A 13,267-nucleotide genomic window follows, 5' to 3' on the forward strand; every position below is an offset into this window, starting at 1 on the left:
ACAGAGCTCACATGTCACCCTTTCACAGAATACAAACAATGATGTGACAGTATTTCAAGTGTTCCAAGTGGCTTTGCTGTTACATATACAGTATTTTATCACATCCTAATTACAAATTTCTGAATCACTTAGCTAGTTGCAAAAAAATCCTAGAGGAATAAAAGTCAGAAAACAGAGGTAAATAGTTTATGTGTGTTGTCATGAAGATGATGGCATTTTTAGTGATGCTGCAAATACTTCAGATAGGCAGTACTGACACAAATTTACTCAATGGAAAACAAAATTGGAATAGTTCAGATTATTACTTTATATACCCATTGGACACACTTTCCACTGAACCATGAAGTTAATCTCTTCTTACCAATGCTGATTTATTACCACTTTTGCCTGCAAGAGCATATTAAATCACAGTAATATTTGCCCTTTCAGCAGTCAAACCAAGGGCAAGAATACCAGATATGGAAAACACTGACTTCCCACAGCTGCTCTCAGGTATTGATGTTTGTGTGGACTAAAAGAGAATGAGTGGGGAGTGAGCAGAACCTCTATAACCTTGGAGAGCTTTTGCATCAATCATTTAATAATTTTAAATACCCAGTGTTTAAAAATCAGCAATGAAGGTGTTTATACTCCCAGCCCACTGCAGCCAGTGTCTCTGCGGCACAGTAGGTAGGAGGAAGCTCAGCATAAAAGCACTTGGAATGTGCATGTAAAAAGTGATAGTATTTCATGAAGTTAAAATGCTCAAAATGCTGCTGGAACAGCCCAGCTCTTGTTTCCAGGATTGGAGGGAATATTGAAGCACCACCAGATTGCATTTGTAGAAAATTTTAGCAGTTCTTGGTATCTTGTTTGTGTAAGTCATTTACCCACAGCTAGAAAGAAGAGTTCTTAAATACCTGCTAGCTGTTCAACATTTTCATGGACTGGCTGGTTTGGTAACGTTTGCATTCTGTAGTCAAATCATAACTTCTTCCACTAAGAAACCCACTGACTTCTGTCTACTTGATTTGTTTAAGAGATTCTATTGTTAACACATATGGTCTAGTTCAGATAGAAGTAACAGGACTTCTAAGTTCTGCAAACCTTGGCATTAGAGCTAAATATGTCTTAAAATCCTTCTTGGACCAGACTTGAAAACCTGTGGAAAGATTTAGAAAATCATGTTGATGGTAAAACAACCTAAGCCATCAGAAAGGAGTAAAGAGTCTGATTTGGTGATAATGATAGAAGGCCTGAGCTCTGTTTATACTATTTAACTCCATTGAGTTAAAATCATAAGAGACTTTTAATTTTGCTCTAGGTTCCTCTATCACAATAAAACATTTTGTCTGGTTTCAAAGGCACTTCAGATACAACAGTGGCCAGGCAGTGCTGATAGATGGCTCCTGTGATATCCATTGCAGGACCTCTGTCACACACATACCTGACTGTTTCTCACTGCTGTTTCTTTAATGATGACAGCCATGTTCTCATTCAGAAAGGCTGTCTATTTATATAATCCCCTTAACACAGCTTCCTTCACTGCTCTGTAGAAGCTTTACCCAAACAGGAAGGAGGCCAGTGTAATCTGAAAGATGCTTTGAAATGAAATGATTGAAATGATGAATTCAGGCACGTCTGCTGGGGAAGGCACAGGAGGTACATGGCTAATCCAATCCATGAGGATTGTTCCTAGTTAGCTTAGCCATGCAGTTTTTAGCTGGGGACACACATGCACTTTGCCAGAAACAATGCACTCAATGTAGCATCTATAATGGTTTATAAACATGTTCTAAGAAATTAACACTAAGAGAGAAAGTCTGCTGGGGGCCTGCTGCTGCTGTCCAGGAGATTGCAGTGAAGAAGGAGGATGGAGTGAAGAGCAGATAGCCTTCTTGAGTCAACACTGTCCCAGCAGAAAGAGGTGATGTGTGCTTCACACATCTAATGACAAGAGTGTCACAACATGCCCAGTCACCAGAATAACTCCTTATTTGTCACTGAGGGGTGTTGCCCCACTCTGAGCTTCATGCTGGATGTGGAGGTGTCGGAGGGGTCCTCAGGGACTGCAGGGATGGCATTTTGCTCTGGGACCCAAATGTTTTCAGGCTAGCCTGCTGCTGGAGGAATGTGTTACCCAGATGATGTGTTGCTGCCCACCGGCTCAGCCTGCAAACACAGCAGGACAGACACCTGAAGACTGTCCCTGCAAGATGCTACTTACAAGGTATCCTGCTTTTTAGCTGGGCCTCAAATTTAGCATAAACTTGGTTCTGATGTTTTTTTTTTTTTCTGCTAGGAATTTAGAGGGAAAGACAATATGCTCCCCAAGGAAAAAAAAAATCTTCTGAAATGAACATATAAATATAAATACTGAGCAAAATTTTGGGTTGCCCCTCTTGTATTAGTTTCTGGCCATCCAGAAAGAATAACATTATAAATTAATCTAAATGCAGTTGTCTGAGACCTCAGTTTCAGCTGCCTGGTGAAAATGATGGGCTTGCTGTTACTTCTGCCCTCCTTTAAATTGCTATTTTCATAGTACAGTTTCACTGCAAGACATTTATTCTTTATAAAGATTTGGCAAATAGGAACAAAACTAGGTATTAAAGCACTGGAATAACTACATAATTCCCTGCAGGGAATGGTGCAGAGGAGACCCTCATAGCTTATGCTTTAAATCCAACACTAAAAAGACAGTCTCAACTTGTCTTTAAAAAAAAAAAATAAAAAAGCTAATCCACAATGACTCGTCAAGACTCGCTGGACTTCCTTTTGTTCTTCTCCTGTATTCCTGAATCTGGGTACATCTGAGGAGGTAAACCTATGCTATTAAAGCCTTAAACTACCCTACCTTCACTCATCTAATTATTTCTACATGTAACATAAGGTGCAGTTAACAGTAAATTTAAGGAGAATTTAAGATACTGCTTAGAGCTAAGGCAAGGCAGTAGTGCACTTTTCCCTTGTCATTGAAACAAACTGCAAAAAAATGGACACTGGTGATGAAATAATGTTTGATGATCAGGTAATGCCACTGCAGAGTGGCAGTATAATTCAGCCATGAAATATTCTTCCCCATATCATCACGGATGACAGCCACTTCCCCTGTAACAAGCTGAAGATCTGCTGTAAAAGACAGGAAGCTTTAGAAGTCAAAAGAGAGAAACTAGGAGGTACTGAAAGAGCTGCCAAAGAAATGCTTGACCTTGAAACAAGGATGACTTCTGATGAGGAGCTCTCTTGCTTCCACATGCACAGTCCTCTAATTGCTTTAACATCCAGACCCTGAGCACTCATCCCCGCAGGGCTCAGCACTGCCAATAGAGCCCAGTGCTTCCTGTATCTCAGGTCAGGTGTAAAAAATACCCAGGAGACAAACCTGGAGCTTTAGCATCTCCTGATTGTGTTGCATTCACAGAGACCAAAGACCCACTGATGTAAACTGAGTGTTTGCCCCATTCCTCCACCTGTTTCAAGTGACTATACAGGCAATGCCAGCTCTGCCTCCACAACTGGGCTGTTTCTTATCAGTCCAGATGCCTTAGGTTGTTATTAGCTATTATGCTATTGATCATCATTATCTCTGAGACACATCTTCAGAGCGAGGCTTGAATTTGCAGATGCTCTCTGCCTCCCAAACCATCTCTGCTTGAACAGACCCATGAAATCTGTAATGTCAGATGCCCATTACCACAGACTTTCACTACAATTAACCCCCTGACAACACACGTGGTGAAGGGAATGAGCTGCCCTCAAAGCACTGCTGGAGATGTAATGTGCTCACCCAGAGCCGTGAACTGCCAGCTGTAAAATTAACCCAGTATACATTCATGGGAATGGGATGAAAAGGTCGTTTGATGGTGATTAGCAACACCCCAAGGCTTCTGTTCTGCGTTATTAGCAACCCCGTACAGGGTTGTGGTAGCTATGGGGAGTTTCCTGTGCCTTCCAGGTAGAGACCACATTGCTGGACTGGGTTTGCATGGAGAAGTGCATGTGTTAACCAGGCACAAAACTGCCATCAGGGCTGCATGGAAGAGTGCAGCCTTTCCCAAAGCAGAGGGGAAGCAACAGGACCCCATGGCAGCAGTAGCTTTGGGCCGTGCATGTGCTGAGGAAGGAAAACCCCCAAGAGACTCCAGGAACCAGAGAGAGCTTGGGGGACAAAGCTCTGGCAACTGGGGTTGTGAAAGTCATATCCACATGTGGAAACAGCTACAACAAACAAGAAACTCCCCCAGTCACTCCTGAACATAAACATTATGACAAGCAAATGACTAACTAAATCAAGGGCACTTCAGTAGAGGGTGGCATTAACAGCTCCATCAGCTTCTTGTGAGTGACTCTATGTTCAGGTAACAGCAAGAAGGTCATTCAGGAGGAAACAGCCCCTTTACACTAGGCACTCTACAGCCTGGGGTGGTTTCCCTACACCTCTCCAAATCTGCAGTTTCAGAAAAACTGTAGCAAAACAGAACAGTGAAACAAAACAACTTGGGGTGAAAAAACAGCCAATAAATTCAGCTCTGTTAACTCTGAACACGGAATTTCTGACGAAGGCTCAGTTAAATTCAGCCTCAAGATGTAACAGTGTCGTATGCCTAACCTCCCCCAAAATGGACAAAGCTCTATCTACAGGACAGCTGTCAAGATTCAGACCTTAGGTATGTGGGGTTTTTCAGATTCAAAGTTAATTCATCAGCATCTATAAAGGACTGATGGCATTGTCCAAGTCAATAGTACTATGCTCATTAATTCCAACTGATAATCTGGCCCTTAGGGTTTGATTCAGACACAAATCTTTAATCAACTAAATGCCAACATGAGAAGCTGCAGATGCATTTGTAGACAGCTCATTGATTAGAACAGGAAGAAAGAGGTGATTTTTCCACATATGTTTAACAGCTATGCTTTTTTATTGTTTTCAAATCCAACTCAATCAGACCTGATATGACTCTTCAGAGGAAGCTACATAAACCAGAGTCCCTGCCCTTTAATATAAAAGGACAATGCAGTGCAGCTGAGGAGTATGATGTGAATTATTATTCTCAATGCACTGCAGTCTCATTACATTCCAGGGCAGTCATCCGAGTCGATTGTAATGTCCAGAGCACTGGCAATTGCAGTCCAGGGGCTGGCTGAACTAAAAGCCAAAGAGGATGCTGAAGAATAGGTAAATGCAGATTCCCTCTGCCTTTCAGAGGGGAATTAAAGCTCTTAATTTTGTTTCCTGGTAAGAATCTTCCTGCAGAGTAATGCTGCTGTGCCCTGGTGCCCAAGGTTCTCCTGGAGTGCCCACAGTCCAGGAATGTTTTTAGTCTTATCCACCCTTAAGATTAAGGAGCAGAACTAGAGATAAGACTTGCAGAGGGAATTCTAACTGAAAAGGGAAAGTAGAGGTAGGATTAAGCCAAAAGGGAATCCATTCTCTACAGCCCCCACATGTGATCTGAGGAAGAGTACCACATTAACATAACATCATGCCTGGCCTGGACAGGAGGGAGCTGTGGTTTCTCAGGCAAGGCAAAAATCCCAGCAGAGCTGGCTGCTGGCCAGCTGCCAGGCTGTATCCCCCTTGCAAAGGGACAGCTTGGCCCAAAGGCCAACATGGAGGCAACAGGACATTTGCTCCAGCAGGCTTTCCCCAGCCTTGCCCTCTGCCAAGAAAAGCCGTGGCCACCTCCTTTCCTAGTGATGCAGGCAGGAATGTAAGCTGACATTGAAGAGTAACCAAAGCATGAACTGCTTGAGGGCAGCTTGGGCTGTGGCTCATTCACCCTTCTTCAGAGGACATGCTGTGCAGTGTCCCTACACAGCATCAGAGGTGGAGAGGTGCCACTGAGTGATGCTACTGCAGGTTTGTATGGAAGGTACTTGGGCAAATTGAAAGACAAGCATTGATTTACACATTCTTCCAAGGAAGAATCATTAATTAATGCATTTAATCAGCAGAGGTTCCCCATTCATTAATTTTGTCTACTTAGGAAAGGGATGCCAAAGCTGTCAGCCTCCACTCACTGGAGATCAGCCTGTGGGCTTTGCTCCCTGTTGAGCCTGGTGGGAAGTGAGGAGGCTCAGCTTCTGGATGGAATTATTTTCTGTACAATTGTGTCCTTTGAGACATGGAAAACCCCAGTGAAAAGAAGGTCTTCTGTAGATTTAATCATCAGAAGGCACTGATGATTAAATCTATTCACCTAAATAGATGATTAAATCTATTCACCTAAATAGATTGTCTGCCTAATGTATGCCAGAAAAAACATGTTAACTAATTTCTGCACCTAGCTGACTGAGCTGGAACTTACTGGTCTTGTGTGAAACACTCCCAGGAGATTTAGTTGAAGAATATTCCTGGACTCTGCCACTGACACTATTTTATATCTGACAGCCAGCATTGTCTCATACATTGCATCTTGTCCAGGCCAAGAGATGATGAACAGCTGGTGGTTTTAAAAAACCCAAACCTGAGCACTTCCCACATTGAAGGGAATCAGGTTTTAATGCTTTAGCTCAGTACAGAAGCCATAAAATGTCCTGCAGTGTGACTGCACCATTTTCTGGCTCCCCTACTATCATCACATCTAAGAGTCTTCTCTTAAAATACAGGAGCAAATGCCTGCACCCTCTGTTATAAGGGACATGGAAGCAAAGACTTGCTCTAAACGTGGCAGGTAATTAGGAGATTAAGAAGCCTCTCTCTCTCTCAGACATTAAGGGCAAGGCTTAGAAGACCCATGCTGGGGTCATAAATCTTGCATAAATAATGAGCTGAAACCTACTTACACAGTAGTCCCCAAGATTCCCTAATGTCCAATGGCTTTGGAATAGCCTCCAATAAAAGTGCCATCTAAGCAAGTGAGTTAAAATTGCCTCCACAATTGACAGGTTGGCTACTTTGAAGGGAATTCATCCAAGGTGACACAGTCCTAAAACTAACCCCACCACTGCTGGTTCAGCAGGCAGAGATAGCACTGCTCACTGGAATGAGACATGTGAGAACTAAACCTTGCGCCAACACAGTTGCCCTCTTTACTATAAATTGTAGTGCAGTACAAGAGTCCTGCCAAGATCAGCTGTTTCCTCTAGATTTCTGTCAAGCTTTGACAGCTCATTAAAAGTTAGGAGAGGAAAGGGTTTGATTTGCTTCACTTAGAAGCAAAGCTTAGAGGCTTACCCTTTTGCACAAACAATAAAGAAAAAATGACCTTCACTCTTCCCAGCTTTTCTATGCTGCACCATAGCTAACAGCAGGGGAGGACCCAGTTCTGTGCACAATTATTGCCAAAAGTCTTTTAGAGCTTTAAAATTGATTCTCCAGTCAGATACTAATTTGCACTGCAAGAAAAGATTTAGAGCTACCTGCAGGTTTAAGGCATACAGCCACATCGATTATGCTGAAAGCACCATTTCAGGCAACCTTTGCAGCTTGGAGAGCTAAACCTCACATTTCCCCCCACCCTGTTAGAATCCCGCCACAGACTCCTACGAGGGCAGATGCACTGCAGGCCCTGCATGCCAAAGGCACAGTGTGAGATAGAGTTAAATATCCATGTGACACCATGGCTGGTGCTGCCTCTGCCAGGAACTGATGGTGTTTGTGTGCAGTGTGTTAGTGTGACATTAAAATCGATGTGTGCTCTGTATACCTGCAGGCAGTGCTCAGTCCCTGGTAAACAAGGCAGGCAGGGCTAGGATGAGAGCTACAAGACAGAGGACTCAGTAACTCTGCTCTATTTAAAAGAGATCTCATTTAAAATACATGGCAATTCCATGTAACTTGCCAAGAACATCCAAAATACCAGAGCACCTTTTTGTTCTTCTGTTAGAGATTTAATGCTAAAAAAAGTACTGACAATACCTTTTTATACAGGAAAAAGCTTTTGTGTCACATTTCTCTAATACTCTAGGAAGTGACCCAATCAATCTACATCTGCCTTTTCTATCTCTCAAACCTCAGTCAAAACATTCTTCTTCCATTAAAACCAATGCAAACAATCTACCAGGGATTCCTTACTTCTTTTTACAGGTGTGTCTCATGGCAAGAAAAAGAGAGGGAAACAGTAAAACTTCTGGGGCAAAGCCTGGCCTTACAGAGTTTTGTGTGTCTCTCTGGTAAGTCCACACACTCGAGGCACTTTGCACTCCCTGGGCTGCCCTGGCTGGTGAGGGCACAGGCACCACTGCCACAGCCTTAGCTCTTTGCCTTTCCTTTGGATCTAACTCTTCTTGTTCTTACTCTTGGCCTGCAAAGCAAGAACCATACATTCAGCCAAGCATCTCAAACCACCTCATGCCTGAGCTGGGAATAAAAACCTCTTCCTGAAGCTGCACCTTTTAATTGCTATGCATTAATAACACCATACACTCCACGTAACACCATATCCCCACATCTGGGTCCCTCCTCTCAACTCAGACCGTCCATCCTCTCCTCTTGACAAAGTTTCACAGCCCTTTGAACCAACCTCAAGTAAAGGCATCACATAAGCAAGAATTCCATGTTGTACCTTACCTGCAACATAGACAGTCTTGTCTGGAAGCTTCTCCATCTCTCCTGAGGGGGATCTTTAGCCCAGTGTTATACCTAAGTGTCTGTTACAAGTCACTGCATCTTCATCAAATGCCTTTAGGCTCGTGGCTCCTGTCTCCTGCTGCTCACCAAGCTCAAATAATGAAAAGCACTTGTGCCCCTGCTCTCTCCCCACCTGTCAGAGCCTCTGCTGCCTCCTGAGCTTAATTCACATCACCAATACAGCTGGTGTTTGCAAAGGTGAGGAAAGATGGGAGCCTCCTTTCTCACTGTCCTTGCAAAGTCCAGCCTTCTAAGGCCACTGGTTAGAAAGCAATCTTACAGGAAAACTGCTCAGAGGCTTTTCATCTAAATGGATGTTTTTCTTTTAATGAGCTATAGTTCATTTTCATGCACATTGCAGCATGTTGGAAAACATGTCAATCACTTGATTTTTGAAAGCCAAACAGAACTGTTCTAACAGTGCTGAAATGCCTTTGCAAAAATATCTCATTTGCCTGGAAAAGTGTGGAGCATCCTGGGAAAAGGAGCACTTAAACCAACCTATTCCTTTCTCCACAGACCTTTCTGTATACTATCTAAGCAAAGCTCTGCACTATGGTTTTCTTTCTAATTACATTTGTTTGTTGTACATGCTGCATTCTCAGGCAAGGACACTGAAACCAAGCCTCTTTTTCCCCTAGCATCAGCAAATGTAGGAGTTTTGGGGGGTGGGTTGGGTAGATGACCTTTCAAGGAAATAGGTCGCAGCACTGAAAGACTCAAATAATTTATTCAAGCAAAACTTGCCAAACAAGTTAAAGAAGTATGAAAGCTCTTCTGGGGCTGGTATTGAATGTCTCACAATAATAGAAAAGCGTGTGATCATAGCAGACTGCCAGGAAAGAGCAGTGTGTACATTGTGCCACTCTATATGTGCTTGGAAAAGTAGAAGAGACAAGTGTGTCCCAGTAGAGGGAGGATTCAATGAAGGTATTCTTCCATTTTCTATTTAAGCCTACATTGGATACAGAAAGGATCAGCTGTGCTGAAGCTGGACACAACCTCCATATTTGTAGCTATTAAAAAAAGCTGTATCTATACCACATAGCTCTCCTTTTGTCAGGGGTAGGTTCTACAAAAGCTCCAGCTCCTAGTTCAGCAGAAATTAAGACCATTTAGGGACTGTCTTCAGTTTTGGAAGCTCTCTCTACAGTGCCATCAATTAGCTTGCAATAGTTATTCCAGCACGTACGTAAGCCAGGCTGGAAAGAAAATACAGAAAACTAAATGGCACAGGTTTTCTCCCTGAAAGCAAAGGAATGGATGTTATGAGATGGTCACTGCAGCTTTGTGCATTTGGAAAGTGTGCCATCTCAGAGAAACATCCAGTGGAAAAAAAAAAAAAATAGGACTACTTTCTGCTCCACCTGTGCTACCAAAAGGGAACAGGCCAGAAAAACTGGCTTTGGCTTTGCAAGAGCAGAGGGATGAGTGACAGATGGAGAAGAGGCTACTTATTCACATCCAGCCCAGGAAGGAAAAGCCATGTAGTTGCTCTTAGTTTAGTGATGTCAGGATATGTCCCCAGAGCACAGGAATGTATGTTAGGAAATGCAGGGCAGCTGCCAGTATCACTCACAGCAACATCCAAAAAGTGAGGAGCAAACAAGAGTGGAAAACCAACAATTTCACTCTTCAGCTGTCCTTCATCATCAGCTGACCTGAGCTGGAAAGGTGGCTGAGTTTGGGAGGGGAGACAGAGAGAGCACTGTCAGCTCCCAGGATAATAAAGCCCAAGATGACAATGCAGAGGATAGTGCTTTCAGAGGGCTTCAGCTGCAGTGAGTACATTATTCTTCTCTAAAATGAGATGAGTGCAGGAAGGACTGTCAGTGCATAAGCTGTACAGCAGGAAAGTTAGGGTGAATACCAGAAAGGCTTTCCCAGCAGGAAAATATATAAGCATGCAGAACCATGTCAGTGAAGGCAAAGAGATAAACCTGTAATAAAGGATATTTCGTGTAATGAACCAAAATTAGAGCATATTTTGCCTTATGTAGTTTGTAGGACTCATTACAGGGGAGTTAAACTGCTCTACAGATCTTCGCTTTCTTAGCCAGCATTTCTCCTTTAAATAGCTGAAGAAGTCACACCAGGTGCAGGGAGATATTTGGATATGACCTGAGCAAGTGCCAGCCCTATTTATTCCCCATTTTTTCTCTACTGCAGCCAGAAAAAAAAAAAAAAAAAGGAAAGCCTTTCCACCAGCATCTGCCTACTGAGCAGGCACTCCAAGTGTCCAAAACCTAAGGGGAGCCCAGGAGTTTGAGTAGGGTGAGTAACCCAATGCATGGAGACAGTATCTCCCTAGAGGCTTTTCCCTAGCTTAAGACTTACTAAACCTAAGCAATAAGACTTACTAAACCTAAGCAATTTCTCTCATTAACTGGCAACTCAGTAGCTGTCCTTGAAAAAGTAAGGGACACAAGAAGGGAAGGAACACAAGGAGCTCCCAAACCCCAGAAGGAGCAGCTTCATGGATGGCCTCACCTCTGCTGGTTCCCAGGCAGACCTGGTCTCTCCTCCTTCTCACAGCCAGGGTGACACAGTCCAGCAGTTCCTGGCTCAGCCCAGGTGTGGGGGCTTTGCAGAACCCAGCAGACTTGCCTGCACACCAGCCATTCTCCACCAGGCACCGAGGGAAAAGGTGGGTGCTGAGTGGTTTTGCTCCAGCTGCCAGGGTGTTTTTCACCAGCCTGTGAGAAAAATGTCCTTAACTGCTCAGCTCACTTATGTCTTTCTGATGTTATGTAAGTAAATTGAGAGAAAAAACGCTGCCATGAGCAGGTTTCTAATTAGGAAAAGAAATAAAAAGAATTATGGAATTAAGGCAAAACCTCAGCATGAATGACCCAAATCCCTTCCTTGTGCTGCAATCCACAGCAGGCTATTAGAAAACTTTTTTGAAAAAGAAAATCTATCACTAAGATGGCACAGCAAAGTCAAATCCTTTTGTAGAATTTTTCCAAACTTTCCCAAGCAGCTGATCCCACTTAATTTGTCTATTGTAAGTATGAAGGATGCTTTAGAAAGAGATGTGCTTTGTGACAAGCACTCCTACAAACATTGCTGAAATATGAGTAACAATGAGGTATACCACAGAGTCTTAGAATCATCAAGGTTGGAAGACACCTTTAAGATCATCAAGTCCAGCCATCCACCCAACACTACCATGGTAACTCCTAAACCATGTCCCAGCACCACATCCAGATGCCTGTTGAGCACGTCCAGGGGTGGTGGCTTCACCACCTCCCTGCTCAACCCATTCTAGTGCCTGACCACCTAACAGTGGAAAGGATTTTTCTGATATCTAATATGAATCTCCTCATCTTAAAGCCATTTTCTCTAGTCCTCACACCGCAGGCATGGCAGAAGAGACCAGTGCCCACCTCACTGCAGCCTCTTTTAATGAAGGGAGTTGTAGAGAAGGATGAAGTGCCTCCTGAAGCTCCTCTTCTCCTGACAAAATAATGCGAGGTCCCTCAGCTGCTGCACATAAGAGAAGTTCTCTAGACCTTCCACAAGGCTTCTTGCCTTTCTCTGGCCATGCTCCAGCACCTCAATGGACATTTTAAAGTGATGAGCCCAGAACTGAACACAGCACTTAAGGTGCAGTCACTCACCAGCACTGAGTTCAGGGCAGTGATCACTTTCCCAGTCCCGCTAACCATCCATACAATCACCATTTCCTAATTTGTTCTGGCAACTTTCTATTCGTTTTCTGCAGATTGTCATTGCCACTGAGAGCTGCCTACAATGAGTTACCTACTATCACACTGGATATGAGTGTCTCATCAACAGTGCCTTGCTTTGTGAACATTTCAAGCATCCACAGGTCTCCATGACCTGACCTTAACAGGAGGCAAGAGCACCCTACACTTCTCACCAATGAGGTCCTATTTCTTTAAATACTGAGTAGCAGTTTTAAGTGCCTCAGTTGCAGATTTAAGTGCCTATGTTTTAAAACATTGGCTAGCCAAACTAGTCATTTTATGGCTCTCATAGGATGGAGTAATTTGAAATTTCCTGAGGAAATCTTCTTTTTCCTCACAATACTGCCTACTGTGAGTGGAAACACCTGTCACAGAGTGATTTTGATGGCATTGTATCCCTAAGGGCACGGTGGTTTCTCTAGCAGATTTGGTGAAGCTGATACCCCAGGATGTCATGTGCAGCTGTTTGGAAAGCTCACATCCTCAGTAAATCAGTTGGTGTTTGAACAAGAAGCCAGAGTTATTCCCTGTTTTTGAAGGCACCATCTCCCTGAGACTGCCATGTTACATGACAAAGTCTGCATCAGCCAGAAAATGTGCACTGGTCATCACTGGTTTGATAGGATGGTAGCTTATTTTCTGCACCAGTCCTTTTTCTGCTGGGTCAGTCCCCTCAGGGTGAGAGATCTTTAGGCTTTTTCCTTACTGCAGCAACGCTACAAGGATGAATTACAAAAAGGAGACCTCAGCTTTCCTGACTACTAAGAGACCTTGACAAATGCAGCACAGCTGAATGAACCAAGCTGCCACAGGGAAGGACCCCACTCTGGCAGCTTGGGGACAGTGCTTGGCAGGCACTGGCATGCAGGAACCTGAACCACATGAGAAGGAATCCAGCAAAGCTCATTAATAAAATACCTTCTGCAACTGCCCAAAGGACTGGGCAATTATTGGAAGCACTCTGACAACTACAAGGCACAAATAAAGAAACACAACTATT

General features: G+C 43.5%; 1 protein-coding gene across 1 annotated transcript in view; it reads right to left on the minus strand.

Annotated features, from left to right (window-relative positions):
- The window catches only part of FAM13A (family with sequence similarity 13 member A), a 147,764-nt gene extending 139,144 nt beyond the window's left edge, over window positions 1-8,620 (minus strand). Inside the window, exon 1 of the mRNA XM_064416910.1 lies at window positions 8,495-8,620. Coding sequence (XP_064272980.1) covers window positions 8,495-8,503 — 9 coding nt within the window. The 5' untranslated portion in view covers window positions 8,504-8,620. The remainder of the gene's footprint in view (window positions 1-8,494) is intronic.
- Between the last annotated feature and the right edge of the window lie 4,647 nt (window positions 8,621-13,267).

This window comes from Passer domesticus, chromosome 4 (assembly GCF_036417665.1).
Source record: "Passer domesticus isolate bPasDom1 chromosome 4, bPasDom1.hap1, whole genome shotgun sequence".
In the NCBI taxonomy this organism is placed as follows: domain Eukaryota; kingdom Metazoa; phylum Chordata; class Aves; order Passeriformes; family Passeridae; genus Passer; species Passer domesticus.